At 49.3% G+C, this 14,288-nt stretch overlaps 1 protein-coding gene across 1 annotated transcript; it reads right to left on the bottom strand.

Moving 5' to 3' along the window:
* Positions 1–559: 559 nt before the first annotated feature.
* STC2 (stanniocalcin 2) lies at positions 560–12,392 on the bottom strand. The gene is made up of 4 exons (XM_074883517.1): positions 12,053–12,392; positions 9,758–9,900; positions 7,034–7,245; positions 560–3,384 (listed from the first exon to the last, which is right to left on the bottom strand). The coding sequence occupies exons 1-4, from the start codon at positions 12,201–12,203 to the stop codon at positions 2,991–2,993; spliced, it is 900 nt and encodes a 299-aa protein (XP_074739618.1). The 5' UTR covers positions 12,204–12,392; the 3' UTR covers positions 560–2,990.
* Between the last annotated feature and the right edge of the window lie 1,896 nt (positions 12,393–14,288).

The following is a 14,288-nucleotide window of genomic DNA, read 5'->3' on the forward strand; positions in this document are numbered from 1 at the left end:
TCATTCCAGATGCAAAGCATAAAGAAAACATTCATACCTTGGCTTTTAAGCTAAACCTCCTTCATGAACAGCAAGTTCAGAAGGAACGTTAATTAAAGCATCATACAGTATTTAAATGGACAATTTTTTTCTTTTTTTATAAAGAATTAAGGCTATGTAGATGTCACAATAAAATAATCTCAGGTAAAACGCACCCTATTTGTTAGATATGAAAGAAGGTTTAACAATAAATAAATGATTTATGCTGTCAATAACATTATGGAACTGTATAAAACTATATTTATGCAGCTTTAAACATAAAAAAACATACTAGTGGCATGAATATATACAACACAGGTCATGACGTACGTTTAAATTATCATAGCCAGCAGTGTTCTTTTTTAAATGGAGACATTATAATAAATAGAAATGTTAAATATTTACAATAATAGCATATGTGGAATCAGTAGATGAACACATAAAATCTTCACACACAGAGGAAAAAAAAGTTATGCCTTATACAAAAATTCTTCCCACCCACAGCTTGCCCCCCGCCCCCCCCCCCCCCAATTGTCATTGACTAAACAAGGGGAATATACAATTTCCCCCACAGAACAAATGAATACAAATAAAACTGTATGCATGCTGAGGTGATATGTTGACTGAGACATTCAAGGATGTAGATCTATACGTTTGATTCCCATTGATGAATCAGACCTCTAATGAGAGAGGGATCCTATTTTCATTCAATGCAAGAACATTACATTGTTGTTTCTGTTTTGCTTTTTTTTTTGGTGCTTTTTTTGTGTTTTTGGTTTTTTTTGTGTGTTTTTTTTTTTTTTTTTTTTTTTTTTTGTTAAAACACTTGGATTGTCTTTTTGGTTTGAGCTTGTTCTTCATGGTGACTATATGCCACCAAGGGGGAGAGGACGCTCACAGGAAACCCATGGAGGCACACTAGAAACCTTATGGTACCACCAGCAGCCACTTAGGTTTTTGGAGCAGAGGAGTTGGCCATCAGAGGCAGGCCTGGACCAACCTTGGCGAGCTCCTCTGTGGGACAGCCTGGGTGCCCCATCTGTGGGACAGCTGTACTACAACCCAACGGGGCAGCTGGTGCTCCCACTGCCAGGAGCTCTGCTGCTCAGGTCAGCATGGTCTTTGCCACTACAGTACCTGGCCCGATCCCACCTCTTTCCAGTTAAGTTGAATGAAAATTTTGTCACAGAACTTAACTAAAATCAGGCAGGATCAAGGTCATGTCTTTAAACAAAAACCTAGTGATCACATAGAGACACACCTTTTCAACTTAACGGTCCTCTCTTGCTTCCTACGTGGCTTCTATTAAAAGCAATGCCTATAACTTCTGCGGGTGGATACATGCATTAAACCCTGAATATAGCTATTAGGAGCTGTGTTCACTTAGCAGTAACTAAAATCTGAGCTGGAAATTGTAGCCAAATTCCAACACCCTCTACTGTTTATACAGCTCCTTCCCACCAGGCGACAAGACGTACGTTAGTTCACTGGGTACGTTCTGTCTCTACTGAACTGCCTTCCTGCCCCCACAGCTTTCCTCCCAAACTTTCTAAATGAGAAGACTCAAATCCCTGGTGCAATTCCCAATTTCTAAGAAAACTCACTTTTTCTATAGAGGAAGCTGAAGAGTTCACCCTTCTGTCCCTGTGGATGCTGTAACCTCCATTTCCAGTACAATATCTGGGGATATAGGATTGCAGATCTGCAACCTGAGAATTACAATTGCATAGGGGGTAGGAGAGATGTGTCCAAACACCTCATTCACACTTAAAACTGCTTAGAGACAATAAGCTCTTGACACTCTTCATCTTTAGTAACTCATTCTGCAGAGATTGGTAGTCATTATCTGCATGGCAATTAAAAAAATACCAAGTCAACCCCCTCTCCTTATCTTTGGCATTTGGATAAACCACAGCTGATAGGCAGGTTAGAGTGGGGCTCCACATCCCAGCAAACCACACCATGCTCCTGCTGAGGAGAGACAGATTTCTGCTGGGCCTTCAACGCAGCCCTACAGAAGAACTAAGTATTGGGGTCCTTCGCTGTCTGAGCCTACGCCCATCTTTTAACCTTGGGCTGTCCATAGGGGTGGAGGACCTGTATCACTGAGTGGGCAGGTGTAAGCGAAGAATATGCACAGAGTTTTTAGAGGTCCACAAGCGCACTCTTGGGGGTCCTCCATACTGTGCAAGTCTTAACAGTCACATTGCCTTGTCTGGAAGCTGACTACTTGCCTTCGATATGCTGGAGTGACTGGATTAGCAAGTGTCAAGTTATGCAGTGGTTAAAAAACAAACAGGGGGGCACTTAAATCAGGCAGCATCACCCGGATGGGAACAATGGCTCAGAAGTTAGTTAAGAGAAAGCGGTGGAGCTCCAGACCGCATGGTCCCTGTGCAAGAGACGGGGTAACTATTTCATTAGAGAGTGTCACATAGAGAGCCTTGAGCTCTTGCATTCTCAGCCACAGGCAGAAACCAAATCCCTCTGGAATTCAGCCATCTGCTGTAAGGCTGCGCCCTAAACCTTCGGAGGTGCTAAGCCACAAGCAGCCACATGCAATCTGGCAGAGCCCTCTTGGAACCTGCTCCCCAGCCAAGGGGACCAAGAAAAAAAACCAAACAACAAACAAAACAAACCCCCAGAACAACCCAACAACCCCCAAACAAGATCCTAAATTTCAGCTCACATCCATTTCAAAGAAAAGGGGAAAAGAATTTAGTCGGAGACATTTTGCCACATTTGGTGGCTGCTCAAGTGTCGAGTTTGCTGGATTGATAACCTATTGCCACTGCTCTCCCTTTGCTACTATATACACTGTTGCTGAGGTCCATATATAACTTGCAATGCCCTGTGCTTGACCTCTGAATGGGAAATGCTTTGGAATGTCCATAGACAGGAAGATGGGACTCAACGGAGGAGGTTTCCAGTGGAGGGGAAGGATAGGGGGGATGGGGAGTTGGTGCCTTTTTTCACCTCTGGATGTCAGAGAAGTCGGACAGTTCATCTGCCCGGTCCACGATCCCATGTGCCCCTTTGGGACCGTGGCCCCCAGCTTTCACCCGGGCATGGGCGTTCAAGTGGCCCTTAGTACCTCTCTCTCCCTTAGATGCTCGTGAGCTCTCCCTGTGGTCGGAGTCGGGGTGGGCCAGCATGTCCCCGCGGCCAGCAGCGGCTTTACTGGCTTCACTCGGCTTCTTCTCGGGACCCAGGATGGCGTCGCCGTGCACAGCCGAGGTGCAGAAGCTCAGGATGGAGCAGAGACTTCCCCAGTTCTGTTCGCACTGGGCCTGGACGCTTCTTGTTATTGCCTTTTTCACCTCCTCGCCACAGGTGAGCAGGATATTCACTAGGTCAACATACGGCCTGGAGGTAAAGGAAACAGTGAGAAGAGAGTCAAAAAATATAAGGATTATTTATCAGTAAACAAGTGTAATGGCCTCTCTGCCTTACCCTCCCTTGTTCACAGCACAGTTCAGCAGTGTTAGCCCACTGCTACACACTGACTCGGCAGCCTCGTAGAGCAATTGTGAACTATATGGACTCGATGATCTTAAAGGTCTTTTCCAACCTAAACAATTCTATGATTCTATATGTTTATTACGCAATATATTGTATTCTAATTGGCCATATCACTGTTAGAAATGCAGACGATGGCATCCTGTCAAATGAAGCTTCACTCAAGTGCTGGATCTGCCTTTGATTGCTCCCCCACCAAAGATGCTCTGGGAGAACTGTAATGTCCACCAGAAGAATATATGGCATCTGCACTCTTGGCAAAGGGGGCTGTCAAATGCAAGAACTGCTGTCTCACACCTTCTGCCTCTATCTCTCTCCATGCCCCTTCATCTTTATTAGTCAGGATACATGACAAAGGAAACCTGCTCACGTCCAGAGCCATCAACTTCATCAAACAGCTTGCTATTTCCAGGTGAACAGCTGGTACAGACCATACACCAATCACCAGTCTGCAAGAGGAGGCATTTCTTCACCTCCACAAAGAGCAAAAGATACTCAACTAGAGGTTCTCTGGCTTTTCTCATCATATTTAGCTTTTCTTGAAGCACCAGGTGTTGATCTCCACCACAAGCAAGATCCTGTCTGGACTCAGGATCTGACTGCACAGAGCTCAGACACATGGAAATCCACTTTGGTGGCACTGTTTCTTCCCACACACAGGTTTTTTTTCTGCATTTCCTGACAGAGTTGAGTACAGCTTTCAGTACATACCTTTTCCCAGCCAAACAAGGACTCCAAATGAGCCATGGTGAAATACCGTTTCTGCTTCCCACCCGTCCCTCTGTGCCCCCACGGCACAAGGCAGCCCGAGCGCAGGCATTTTGGCTTCCTCAACCACAGGTCACCGAGTGCAGCAATTTTAAAATAGTTGCGGTCACAAGTTTTGTGGGTCAATATTGATGTTGTCTATTGACACAACCGCTCAGCTGCTAGCAGGCCCAGAAGGACGTGCTTAAAAGTCTTCCACAGTAGGAACCATCCACAGTGCAAGTGGAGAACTGCCTGGGGTCAGCAGTTGTGGTTGTATGGGGGGGTGCACCTTCTGGGCACACCCTCCACCAGCTCTGGTGGCTGTGGACAAGACTAAATCTCTTCCCATGAACTAAGTCAGAAGAGATGAAGAAAACCAACAGATTATGATCAGTGTCTGATACTATCCTGATCTTACTTTGCCCAACTGCTTAAACTCATTTTAAATGACTAATCTGGGAGAGCCATCTATTCCCCTATCTCAAAATATTTCCCATGTTTGGATTGTTTCTGCCGTTAAAAAAAGTTACTTGGAATGCAGCAGCGACCGATCTGCCAGGGCCTGTCACCACTTCCACCATAGCAAATCGGCCTGACCCCCACCCCACCGCAGCTGACTCAGGAGGAGACTTCACCGCCCCAATCGCGTTCCTCAACACTCATCGGGAGAAAACAGTCAGAATAAATAGTCAGAGAACAAGTCTGAGAGCTGCCACTTGCTTCTCTGCTCCTAGTTTTTAACATAAAATAGAAGACGAGAGACAACTGAGCACATCGCATATAAAGTGATCCAGCAGAAGGAAAAAATAAAGAGAGCAATCAGTTGTTGAAATTGGGCATAACCTTTACAAAAATCTTTGGAAGAAAACGGTTGCTGGTATGACTAAAAAGTGGCTCAGCTGCCAAATATTTCAGGTATTCAGAGTCTGCCAGAGCCCTGCGGATTAATACTGGCCCATTTCTCCTTCACTGTTTTACTTTCTGCATTTCAGCTGGCCTGACCATAGTACCTGAACTGAGCACAAGGCTGCAAGTCAGCAGATGTGATTTTATTTCCAGCTCTGCCACACTTGCCTACTGATCTTGAACAAGTTCCTTAGTTCAAAAGCTTCAGAGATGGCCTCTAAATTTAGGGGAGGGGAGACTTTGGCTGACTTCTATTTGGGGAGTCCTCCATAGGAAAGCTAAGCTCCAACTCTGAGATGCTGAGAATGAAGTGTAGGAAGCACTAAATGAGATCATGCAAATTATAGGTGTTCAGCGGAGTGATCCATCTCTTCTCAAACCAGCAACCCCCCAGTTAAGCTCCCCAGAAATAAGCAGCTGCATTTGAGCATTCCTGCTTTAGCCTGTTTGTAAAACAAGGATGACTTAATTCTCCTTGGACAGGCCTTTGACTTTCATAGTTCTTCTCATCTCCAAATGATGGGGGGGGTTAACTAGTACCAAGTACCCAATTTATAGCCTACTAACACATCTGAGCAGCGCCCACAGAGAGGTGCTGCTGTGCAGGACGAGGCGCCTCTCCCGCAGGCAGCGGGATGCTGCCCTTCCTCCTGGGCACAGCCACCAGCTATGCCTTTGATCTCAGCCTCAGGAATGTCCATGGAAAGGGCCTTGCTTTCAGGCCACCATGTTCAGCTCGTGCATACCACAGCTAACGACTCTGCATTTGAGAGTAAACTGGCAAAGTGTCTCTCTGCAACTACAGCTTAAGTATTAGGGGGTGGTTTTCAACAGAAAGTAAGAGAATCGGGGCACAGCTCCTTTGGAGACCAATGAAAACACAAGGCTAAAAGTCCAGAAGAAATGATTCTGTGAAAAAAAAAAAAAAAAAAAGTATCTGTCATGACTGCTGGGATTTGGGGTTTCTGTACTATTATCCACTAGGGATAAGAAGGCATAGAGGCATGGTAGGAAGATGCTCTAAGGTTAATTCTGCTGCCAGGCTGTTGCTCAGCCTTCTTGTTTGGGAGGCGAGATGCTCACCTGCAAGAAAAACAGGCTCCGATTTTTGCATCTGTGCACAAAGAGTTGGTACAAACAGCTTGTGCCTGGTTTGTTGCTGTCATGGGGCAGCTTTGATCAATTCCAAATAGGATTTGTGCCTGCCATTCCTTGGAGGGCAGCTGTGTTCCCAGTCAGAGGTATGAACTCCTCAAAATCTGACTTGTGCCTTCATTTTGTACACCTCCATGTTTTATTAAAAAGCATCTGAGATTAATAAGGAATAAGATGAATGGGAGATTACCTGGGGGACTGCAGCTCTTTCAGGGACAATTAACTACAAGACAATTGAAAGTATGTATTTAAAGAAGAAATTATCATCTTACTGACAACTTTGCATAGACCTTCTTCCCCCTTCTACTCTAGCTGTCATCTTTAACAAGATACTGAGGTCAGGAATGGTGCCTTTGAGCTCAGAAAGCATAGAGACATTGTGAGATGCCTCTGGAAACAACAGAGACCAACACTGTATTTGCTAAACGACCAAAGAGACAGCCAGATCCAACTTCAACCCATTTCATCTCCTTCCACAGTCACGTCTAACCCTTTGTAAACAAACTAGTCTTCAAGGGCCCCTGTGAAGAAGGTATTACCTTGGTCTGGTAGATGGGAAAACAAGACATGCTTAAGGCCAGGAGGAGGTGAAACAGCTCTTGGGCAGATGCACAGCCCATTGGCACCATCGCGCTCCTGGAAGGAGCTCCCACACCCCTGACTGCACTAGTGCGGAGGCACTTACTCATGCTGCAGCAGGTCTTTGAAGTGAATCATCTCCACAATGACCTGGACGTTCTCCTTGGCAGCGGAGCAGAGGTCATGCTTCAGGTAGCACTCCCGCTGTAACTGGAACACCATCTCTTTAATGGCAGGGCACTTACGGCTGATGCAGCTGAATTTATGCCTCAAGGCATGAGCCTTACACTTCAGAGCGTCTTTAATGAAGGATTTTCCCTGAGAAGAAAAGAAACGGAGTAGGTCTGTATTTTTGTCCATTAAGCACAGCAGCTGATTTATGCCCAGCTAGCTGCTCCTCTGTAGGAGAATGTCAAGGGTTGTTAGATTAAGGGTATCACTTAATGGCTTTTCCCCCCTCTTCTCTTTGTTTCTCTGCCCTTAAGGACCATGCCAAGTTACCCAGCTTTGCTATCCCAGTGGAGCTGAACATACAGGGCTTCCTCACTGGTATTCTGAGGCTTTCTCTGCTGCAACAGCTGAATGCCCAACAAGGGAAAGGGCAAAAGTAAGCACCTTGAAGTAATTCAACGTTCAAGTTACTGACTTTGTTTGCTTCTGGGGTGGCAGCACAGCAGGTTCACAAGAAGGAGAGGGCGTCCTGCCATGGCTGAGGTCCCCAGGACCACAAGCAGACACCCATTCAGTAACTGCAAATTAGGTTTTTTTAATTTTAAAATTAGTTTGCAAACTCACAGACACATATGCACCATCTGATAAGCACCTGCCCCATTCCCCAGCTGTCAGTCTTTACTACCACTTCTTGGAAAAGGGACTCAAATCAGCACTAATAATAATCCTACAGGGTCTTGACATCTGTTTGCTCCAAGAAATTGTGAGATTAAAAAAAAAAATCAAGAAACTAAAAAAATAAGTTGCAGGGAAGCTGCTTTAGCAGCATCTCTTTAACCACTGTTTGCGATTCCTTCATTCAGTTGCTTACTGGGTATCAAAGCCATCCCTTCCTTGTCTCTTTACTGTCTGATACTAATAGTTGCCATACATGGTGCATGTGTCGCAGTCTGACAGCTCTGCTCAGACTCCCTTTAATTGCTGAGCAATAGGTGTGTGGAAGTCTCCTGCACTCTCTTCATTAGCTTCAGACTATTTTACACAAATCCTTCATGAAGACCAAATTCTTGTTATCCTTGATCCAAAGAGTACACTGGCACAGTTCCACTGGCATTAACTAAGATTCACCCAGACCTGCAAGCAGATGTTGTCCTCAAATTGTTTCAAGTCAGAAATGTTTCTTGCTGATCAAAGAACTGCTTTAGTCATCATCCATTTCTATTCCCCATACCAAAGGCGCTTACTTGCCCTTCCCTTCAGTAACAAACACACACAGCACAGTAGGCAAATAAGGATAAAAAAGAAAATTCTTATATAAACCAAACCTGACAGCAATTCTCAGGTTTCAGAGAGAGGGAAGGAGCGCATAGAGCAGAAAGTGGCCAATGTTAGTCTTGTCATTTAATGCAGCCTGAAATAACTGTAGATAATAGAGATGAGCCATGAAAAGCCATGTCGTAATAGAGGCTAAAGTCACCTCCATATTAAATAAAGCTCCAGGGGTTTAATACTTCTGCACTGCAATGGAGACAGCTTGGACATGAAACAGGCTATATTTGATTAGCAGTATCTGGGGATCCTGGCAAATAGGCATCAATGGCTACACTCAACCTTTGCAGGCATGTTCCCCCCCCTTCCCAACAGGGCTTACTTCTTTGGTCAATTTTGTTCACTGACAGAATATTGTGCAAAAATAAATGAGCGTTTTCTGGAAGCCACTTGGAAATTAAGCTGAAGGTTTTCAGATACCCACAGAAGAAATAATTCCCATTTTAATGGCTAGCCAGACCCTTTGCACATCCTTGAGAATTTGAGCCTGAAACTCCAGCACTTCAAAAGCATTTCCTACTGGGTGGTCCCACCATCCCTCATGGAACATGCTGAGTCCTGAAGGCAGCTCTACTTTATACCATGCTTTTAACAGTGCCATGTAGCTGGTGCTTTTAGTAAAGTTATGCTGTAAACTGCATGGTCCAGCCAAATGCCACTGGCCCGTCGTAATGTTCTCTTCCCTCCACATTGAAATGGGAGAGTAGGTTTACAAGACATAATAACAGGATGTCTCAATGATGCATAAATGGTCTGGGGAGAAAATGAAGGAGACAAACTTAATACTGCATACCGTCTAAGTAATGTATTTTAACGTCAGTGATTGAACCAAAGACTTATTTGAATACAGCAGCTTTAGGAGGTTGCCTGTACTGGTTGTGTGCAAGTTTTGAGGACGAACTTTAATAACTACACATTGGGAAATACTTCGATATGTCTAAATGAACTGGGTGCCCAAGGTGCATTTTAGAATCAGCTCTGAACAAACACGGTGTAGCAGCTTAAGCCGCTTAGTGTTTCTGAAAACCATGCTCAGCTACATTAGTGTTCGGATTTAGTTATCCTGGGTACAGGAGGAGGACGTGATCACAGGGAGCTGTAGCTAGAGACAGCCTGTCTCCTGGGACAGGTTGCACACTGCTGCTCGATTATTGTTTTGGGGTCCTGATTCTGGACCCTTCAACAGAAAAATTCTTAGTGAAGCCGGTCATGTGCAAAAGTAGATTTGGTCTGTAATGGTAACTTTTTGCAAAGATGTGTTAAGGAACTAAAACACGTGTCAAGTGTCTATTAGAAGCAAGCAGATATGTAGGACATTTCACCGTGTTACCTGGGCATCAAATTTTCCAGCGTTGTGCAGGAATGTCATGCAGATCTCGTGTAAGCCTCGGATCTCGCAAGAATTGTTTTCAAAGCATTCAAACACTCCACATCCCACATCGCCAGCATTAACCAGGCAGTGCTGGATTTCAGCTAAAATGAGCATTGATTACAGTTAATTTGAAGAACTGTTCATAGAATCTGGTGGTGGGTTGGGGGGGGAGGGAAAGAGTTATTTTGCTAACATCATCAGTTCGAAAGAAAAAAACACGTGACGACGGTTATTGTACCCACAGCATGCCCACTTTTTGCAGAAATTAGGCCAAAGCTTGGGTGTATTATGTTATGAAAGTGATATCCAAGAAGTAAATGCCAAATCCACTATGCTTACGTCAAGCTATTTCACTTGAGAACTGTCTAACGCTTTTGCATTCCTCAGGAGCAAAGGACAGGCATGATTTTTGCTGTCCGACTTCTACAAAGCTCCCCATCAAATTGAAGTGCCAAAATGAGAAGCGCAGGACCCCGGCAGCTAAAATTTCTCATTTCTGGTACTTTGAGCTAGTTTCTGGCTATTAGCACAATGTTTTTTACAGACCGCTGGGTTTCCTCTGTCATGATGCCTACAAAGTTGATGGCAAAGCTCCTACTGATAGAGTCCTTTGCACTGAGTGTTGCATAAAGCTGCAACTATGTCCTCACCTATGCAGAAATCAACTGAATATATATGTATTTATAGATGTAGTATATAAAATAGATCTACTGGAGCTAGCCATTACATATATGTTTATTCTGCCCTTTCAGATGTTATGTAATACTGTGAAAAAATGCTGTCTAATACTCACTTACCAAAAAACCCCCAAAAATCTAATTCTTAACAAGACAGCTTCTGGTCCTTTAAAAAAAAAAATGGATGTAGTAATACTGCCAGAGGGAAGGTGGTTGCTGAGAAAGCCTCGGGATAAAGTTAAACAGGGGCAGCTTTTAGACCAGAACTGAGGATGCTAAGAATTCCTGTACTCTGTGCCCTAGTGGTACCTTTAATTAAAGCTCGCCCTTGGGAGCCAGCCTAATCCCCCTCTGAACCGCAGCATGTTTCAGACATCCCCAGCCTCCCCCTTTGCCATGCGGTCCATTTGCAAGTCTTTACAGCAACTTTCGGTCTAATTTCAACCCGCTGCAAGGCAATGCGAGGAGCCGCGGATACGGAGTTCACATGCACCCCCCCCCAGCTCAAAACCAAATCACTGCCGCCTCTTTTTTTTTCTTTTTTCCCTTCCCCCCCACCCCTTCTACCTGCCCCGAAGTGCATCTGGGGGTGGGACACGGGAGCCCCGGGGCCGGCTCCTGGGATTGTCTCAGCCACACGCGAAAAGCTGCGCAAACACTCACGCACCGGGGGGGGTGGGGTGGGTGTGGGGTGTGGAAAAATGGAGCTCTTTGTGGAGCGCTGCAGAGCGCGGAGCTGGGCTTTTTTGGGGCCGGGAGCTCAGCTGTAGTGCTTGTGTTGGCATCCGGATGCAAACCCTTTGCCGGATCACATGTCCTGGCTCCAGCGTGCTGAGAACTGCACAGTGCCGTGATTCACATGTGGCAGTCCCTAATGGGCATTCGTGCATTCCTGCTCGTGTGTGTTTAAACACGTCTCGCAGCACTGAGAGTGTTAAAAAAAAAAAGGGGGGGGGAAGGAGAAAGGGGGGGGGTGTAGAAGGGGGGGGGGGGGGGAAGGGAAGCGTCTGGATCCCGCGCTCTCTCTTTGCACGGCTGGGAAGCGATCCAGCGAAGTGCACGCCTCAGCTCTCTCTTTCTAGGCAGATAATACCCGGGGGAGGGAGCGCAGGGGGCGGGAGAGGAGGAGAGAAACCCCCGGTCCGTTGCATCATTGCACGACTCCCTACGGAGGAGGCAAAGCACCAGTCATTTCCAGCCGCTTCCCCTTCCCTCCCGCGTCCGTCCGTCCGTCCCCCCCCCACACCTCGACCCGGTTTCAAACGCTGCGCCGAGAAACTTTCTCCTCCCGAGCCCAGCATCTCCGCCGGGCTCTCCCCGGCCCCGCTCCGCACCGGCCCCGTGCTTCGCCCGGAGCGCTGCCGCGGCTGTTGCAAGGGCAACACGTGCTTGGCAAAGCCGGGCTTTAAAGGTAATTAGGAGCGAGCTCTTATTTCCTCTGGTGATTTATGCCTGACAGTCGGACACCGAAATAAAACGCCTGTCAGAACTCAGCGCGGCTATTTCGCCGGCGCTCCAGAAACAGCGAGGGGAGCACCGCACCCCCCCCACTTTCGCACCCCCCCCCCCGCCGTACCTGTGTTTTGCAGGGACAGGCGCCCCTTCTGCTGCGGGGTCCTGTCCGGTGGCCCCTCCGGCGGGTGGGTGGCCTCAGTGCCCGCCGCCGCCCGGGCGCTGGCGAGCAGCAGGGCCAGGGCCAGCAGCTTGCCGCGGAGCTCCGCGCACATGGTCGCGCCTTCCTCCCCCCGCCGCCGCCGCCGCCGCGTCCTCCCCCGCGGGGTGCCGCACCCGGGCCCAGCGCGCTCCTCGCCGCGGCCCCGCGAACCGCATGTGCCCGGCGCGGCGGCGAGCGCGGAGTGGCGGCGGCGGCGCCGGAGGGTGCCTCAAATATCCCCGCCGAGCCCCGGTGTCACTCGCATGAGGGAGCCGAGCAGGTGTCGCTCCGCGCCGCGGCCAATGGCAGCCGCCGCCCCGCTCCGACCGCCCGCCGGGGGCCGGCCCTGCCCCGCCGGCAGGTTGCAGCCTCCCGCCTCCCCCGGCCCCCCCCCTCCCCGTGCCGCGGGGGATGGGCATGTGGGGGGGCAGCGGGTAGCGACTGCACCCCCCCCACCCCCCATCCCCTTCCCCCGGAGGCGAGGGGGGGTGTGAAGGTGCCCCCCCCCCCCCCCCCGGCGGCGGTATGGGCGGGGGAGCAAAAAAAAAAAAAAAAAGGTGAAAAAGCGGGATTTTGACAAGCGCGCTGCTTTGGAGGGAGGGAGGCAGCACCGAGCGGCCGGTTCCCCCCGCAGCCGCGGCGCCGGGGCCAGGAAGGCAACTTCAGGCCGCTCCTCCAGCCGCCGCTGCCCTTGCGCGGGGGAGCAGCGGGGGTGCCCGTGCCCGGAGCCGGCTGCCCGCGCCGGCCGTCCTGCGGCATGACGCCTCGTTGCGAGACTTGACTGGAAAAAAAAAAAAAATCCCTCTCCGAAGCAGCTATCGCACTGACTTTCTTGGAAATTCTCCACTCCCTTTTTTGTATTCTGTGGGATTTTGTACCCTGCGAGCTCCGAGGGGATTTGGGCTAAATCCATCATCACCTAGGCGGGGGTGGGAGGGGGGACGTGGTACCTTCGTGTGGACCCGGCCGGGTGAGCGAGGCCGGGCGCTGCCTTCCCTGACACCCCCGCCCCCCCTCTTCCGACACCGGGTGGGGGGAAAGGGGGAGAGCATCACCCTTGCAAGCTGCCGCCGCCCGCACCCCCCACCCCCCCGGAACACCCCATAGCCAGCTCTGGCTGCTCCCTTTTGTCCGGTAGCTGGAGCGGAGCGGGGGGCGGGGGGCGCAGGAAAATCTGTAGCAGGTGATGAGAAGTGCGGCGCTGGCCGGGGAGGGGGCGGGCGTGCCTCCCCTTGCCCTGCCGTAATGCACATCAGATGTTTCATCAGACCCCGCAGGCCCCACGCGGCTCCTGCCTCCCCCAGCAGCCCCCCAGCCCCCGGCGGTGCCGGGGCGCGCTGCGCTGTGCCGGGGGCGGGGGTCCCGCCGGGGGGGGGGCGCAGCCAGGAATGTCTCCAGCTGCTGCTGCCGCCCGCTTCCTCACAGCTGTCAAAATGCACTTGAGGAAATCCACTCACACCTCCCCGAGCAAGGGTCTCCTCGGCGGGACGTGACACCGCGCCGCAGAACCATGGCTCCACGGCTATGCACCACCAGGCACGTTTTGACACCCCCCTCGCAGCCCCCGCGACGTCCGTCCCCCGCCCCCCCCCCCCCCCCCCCCGGCTCCGCTCGCCTGGGCCTTCCTTCCCTGGTTTTGTCCCAGGCCGGGAGATTTGTTTGTTGGGTCTGGGCGGTGCGGTTTGTTTATCGTTCTTTAGGGTTTGACTTCGAAACATCTTTCTGAGATTGAAATTCTTAGCGGCGGTGCCAAGCTCATGTGGAAATTCCCTTTTATCAATACGCTGCTGCCTTGTAAACTGCAACTTGCAGCTTTCCTCCAAGGAACTCGCTGTGCCAGTGCGGATGTCTGCAAAGCCCCTGTGCCCCTGGGATGGGCTCTGCCCTTTTTGACAACGGGGCTATTAAAGGAATTGGTTTTCCTTCTTCATTTTTACCTCACCCTGAGTGCCTGGTGGCCCTTCTTTTGTCCTTGTTCTCTTACTATTTATACTGCTGAAGAGTTTTGCTATTTAATTGCCTTTGCTAGGTCTAGCTGGCTTGACTTTAACAATTCTCATCTCCAGCGTTCAAAAAAGACCAGGGGCTGAATGAACTCTGGAGCAGCACAGAGGGAGTACAGGCAGGAGAATTTAAGGGGCAGCAGTTTTTCTCTGAA

The sequence above is a fragment of the Strix uralensis genome, chromosome 14, assembly GCF_047716275.1.
Source record: "Strix uralensis isolate ZFMK-TIS-50842 chromosome 14, bStrUra1, whole genome shotgun sequence".
NCBI lineage: Eukaryota > Metazoa > Chordata > Aves > Strigiformes > Strigidae > Strix > Strix uralensis.

What these genes read in the sequence shown, in the direction of transcription:
- STC2 (XM_074883517.1), bottom strand. Translation starts at nt 12,203, where the DNA reads ATGTGCGCGGAGCTCCGCGGCAAGCTGCTGGCCCTGGCCCTGCTGCTC. An exon ending in CTGGAAAATTTGATGCCCAG is followed by an intron (nt 7,246 to 9,757) that starts GTAACACGGTGA and finishes TTTTCTTCTCAG; the next exon opens with GGAAAATCCTTCATTAAAGA. An exon ending in AAAGACCTGCTGCAGCATGA is followed by an intron (nt 3,385 to 7,033) that starts GTAAGTGCCTCC and finishes CTTTACCTCCAG; the next exon opens with GCCGTATGTTGACCTAGTGA.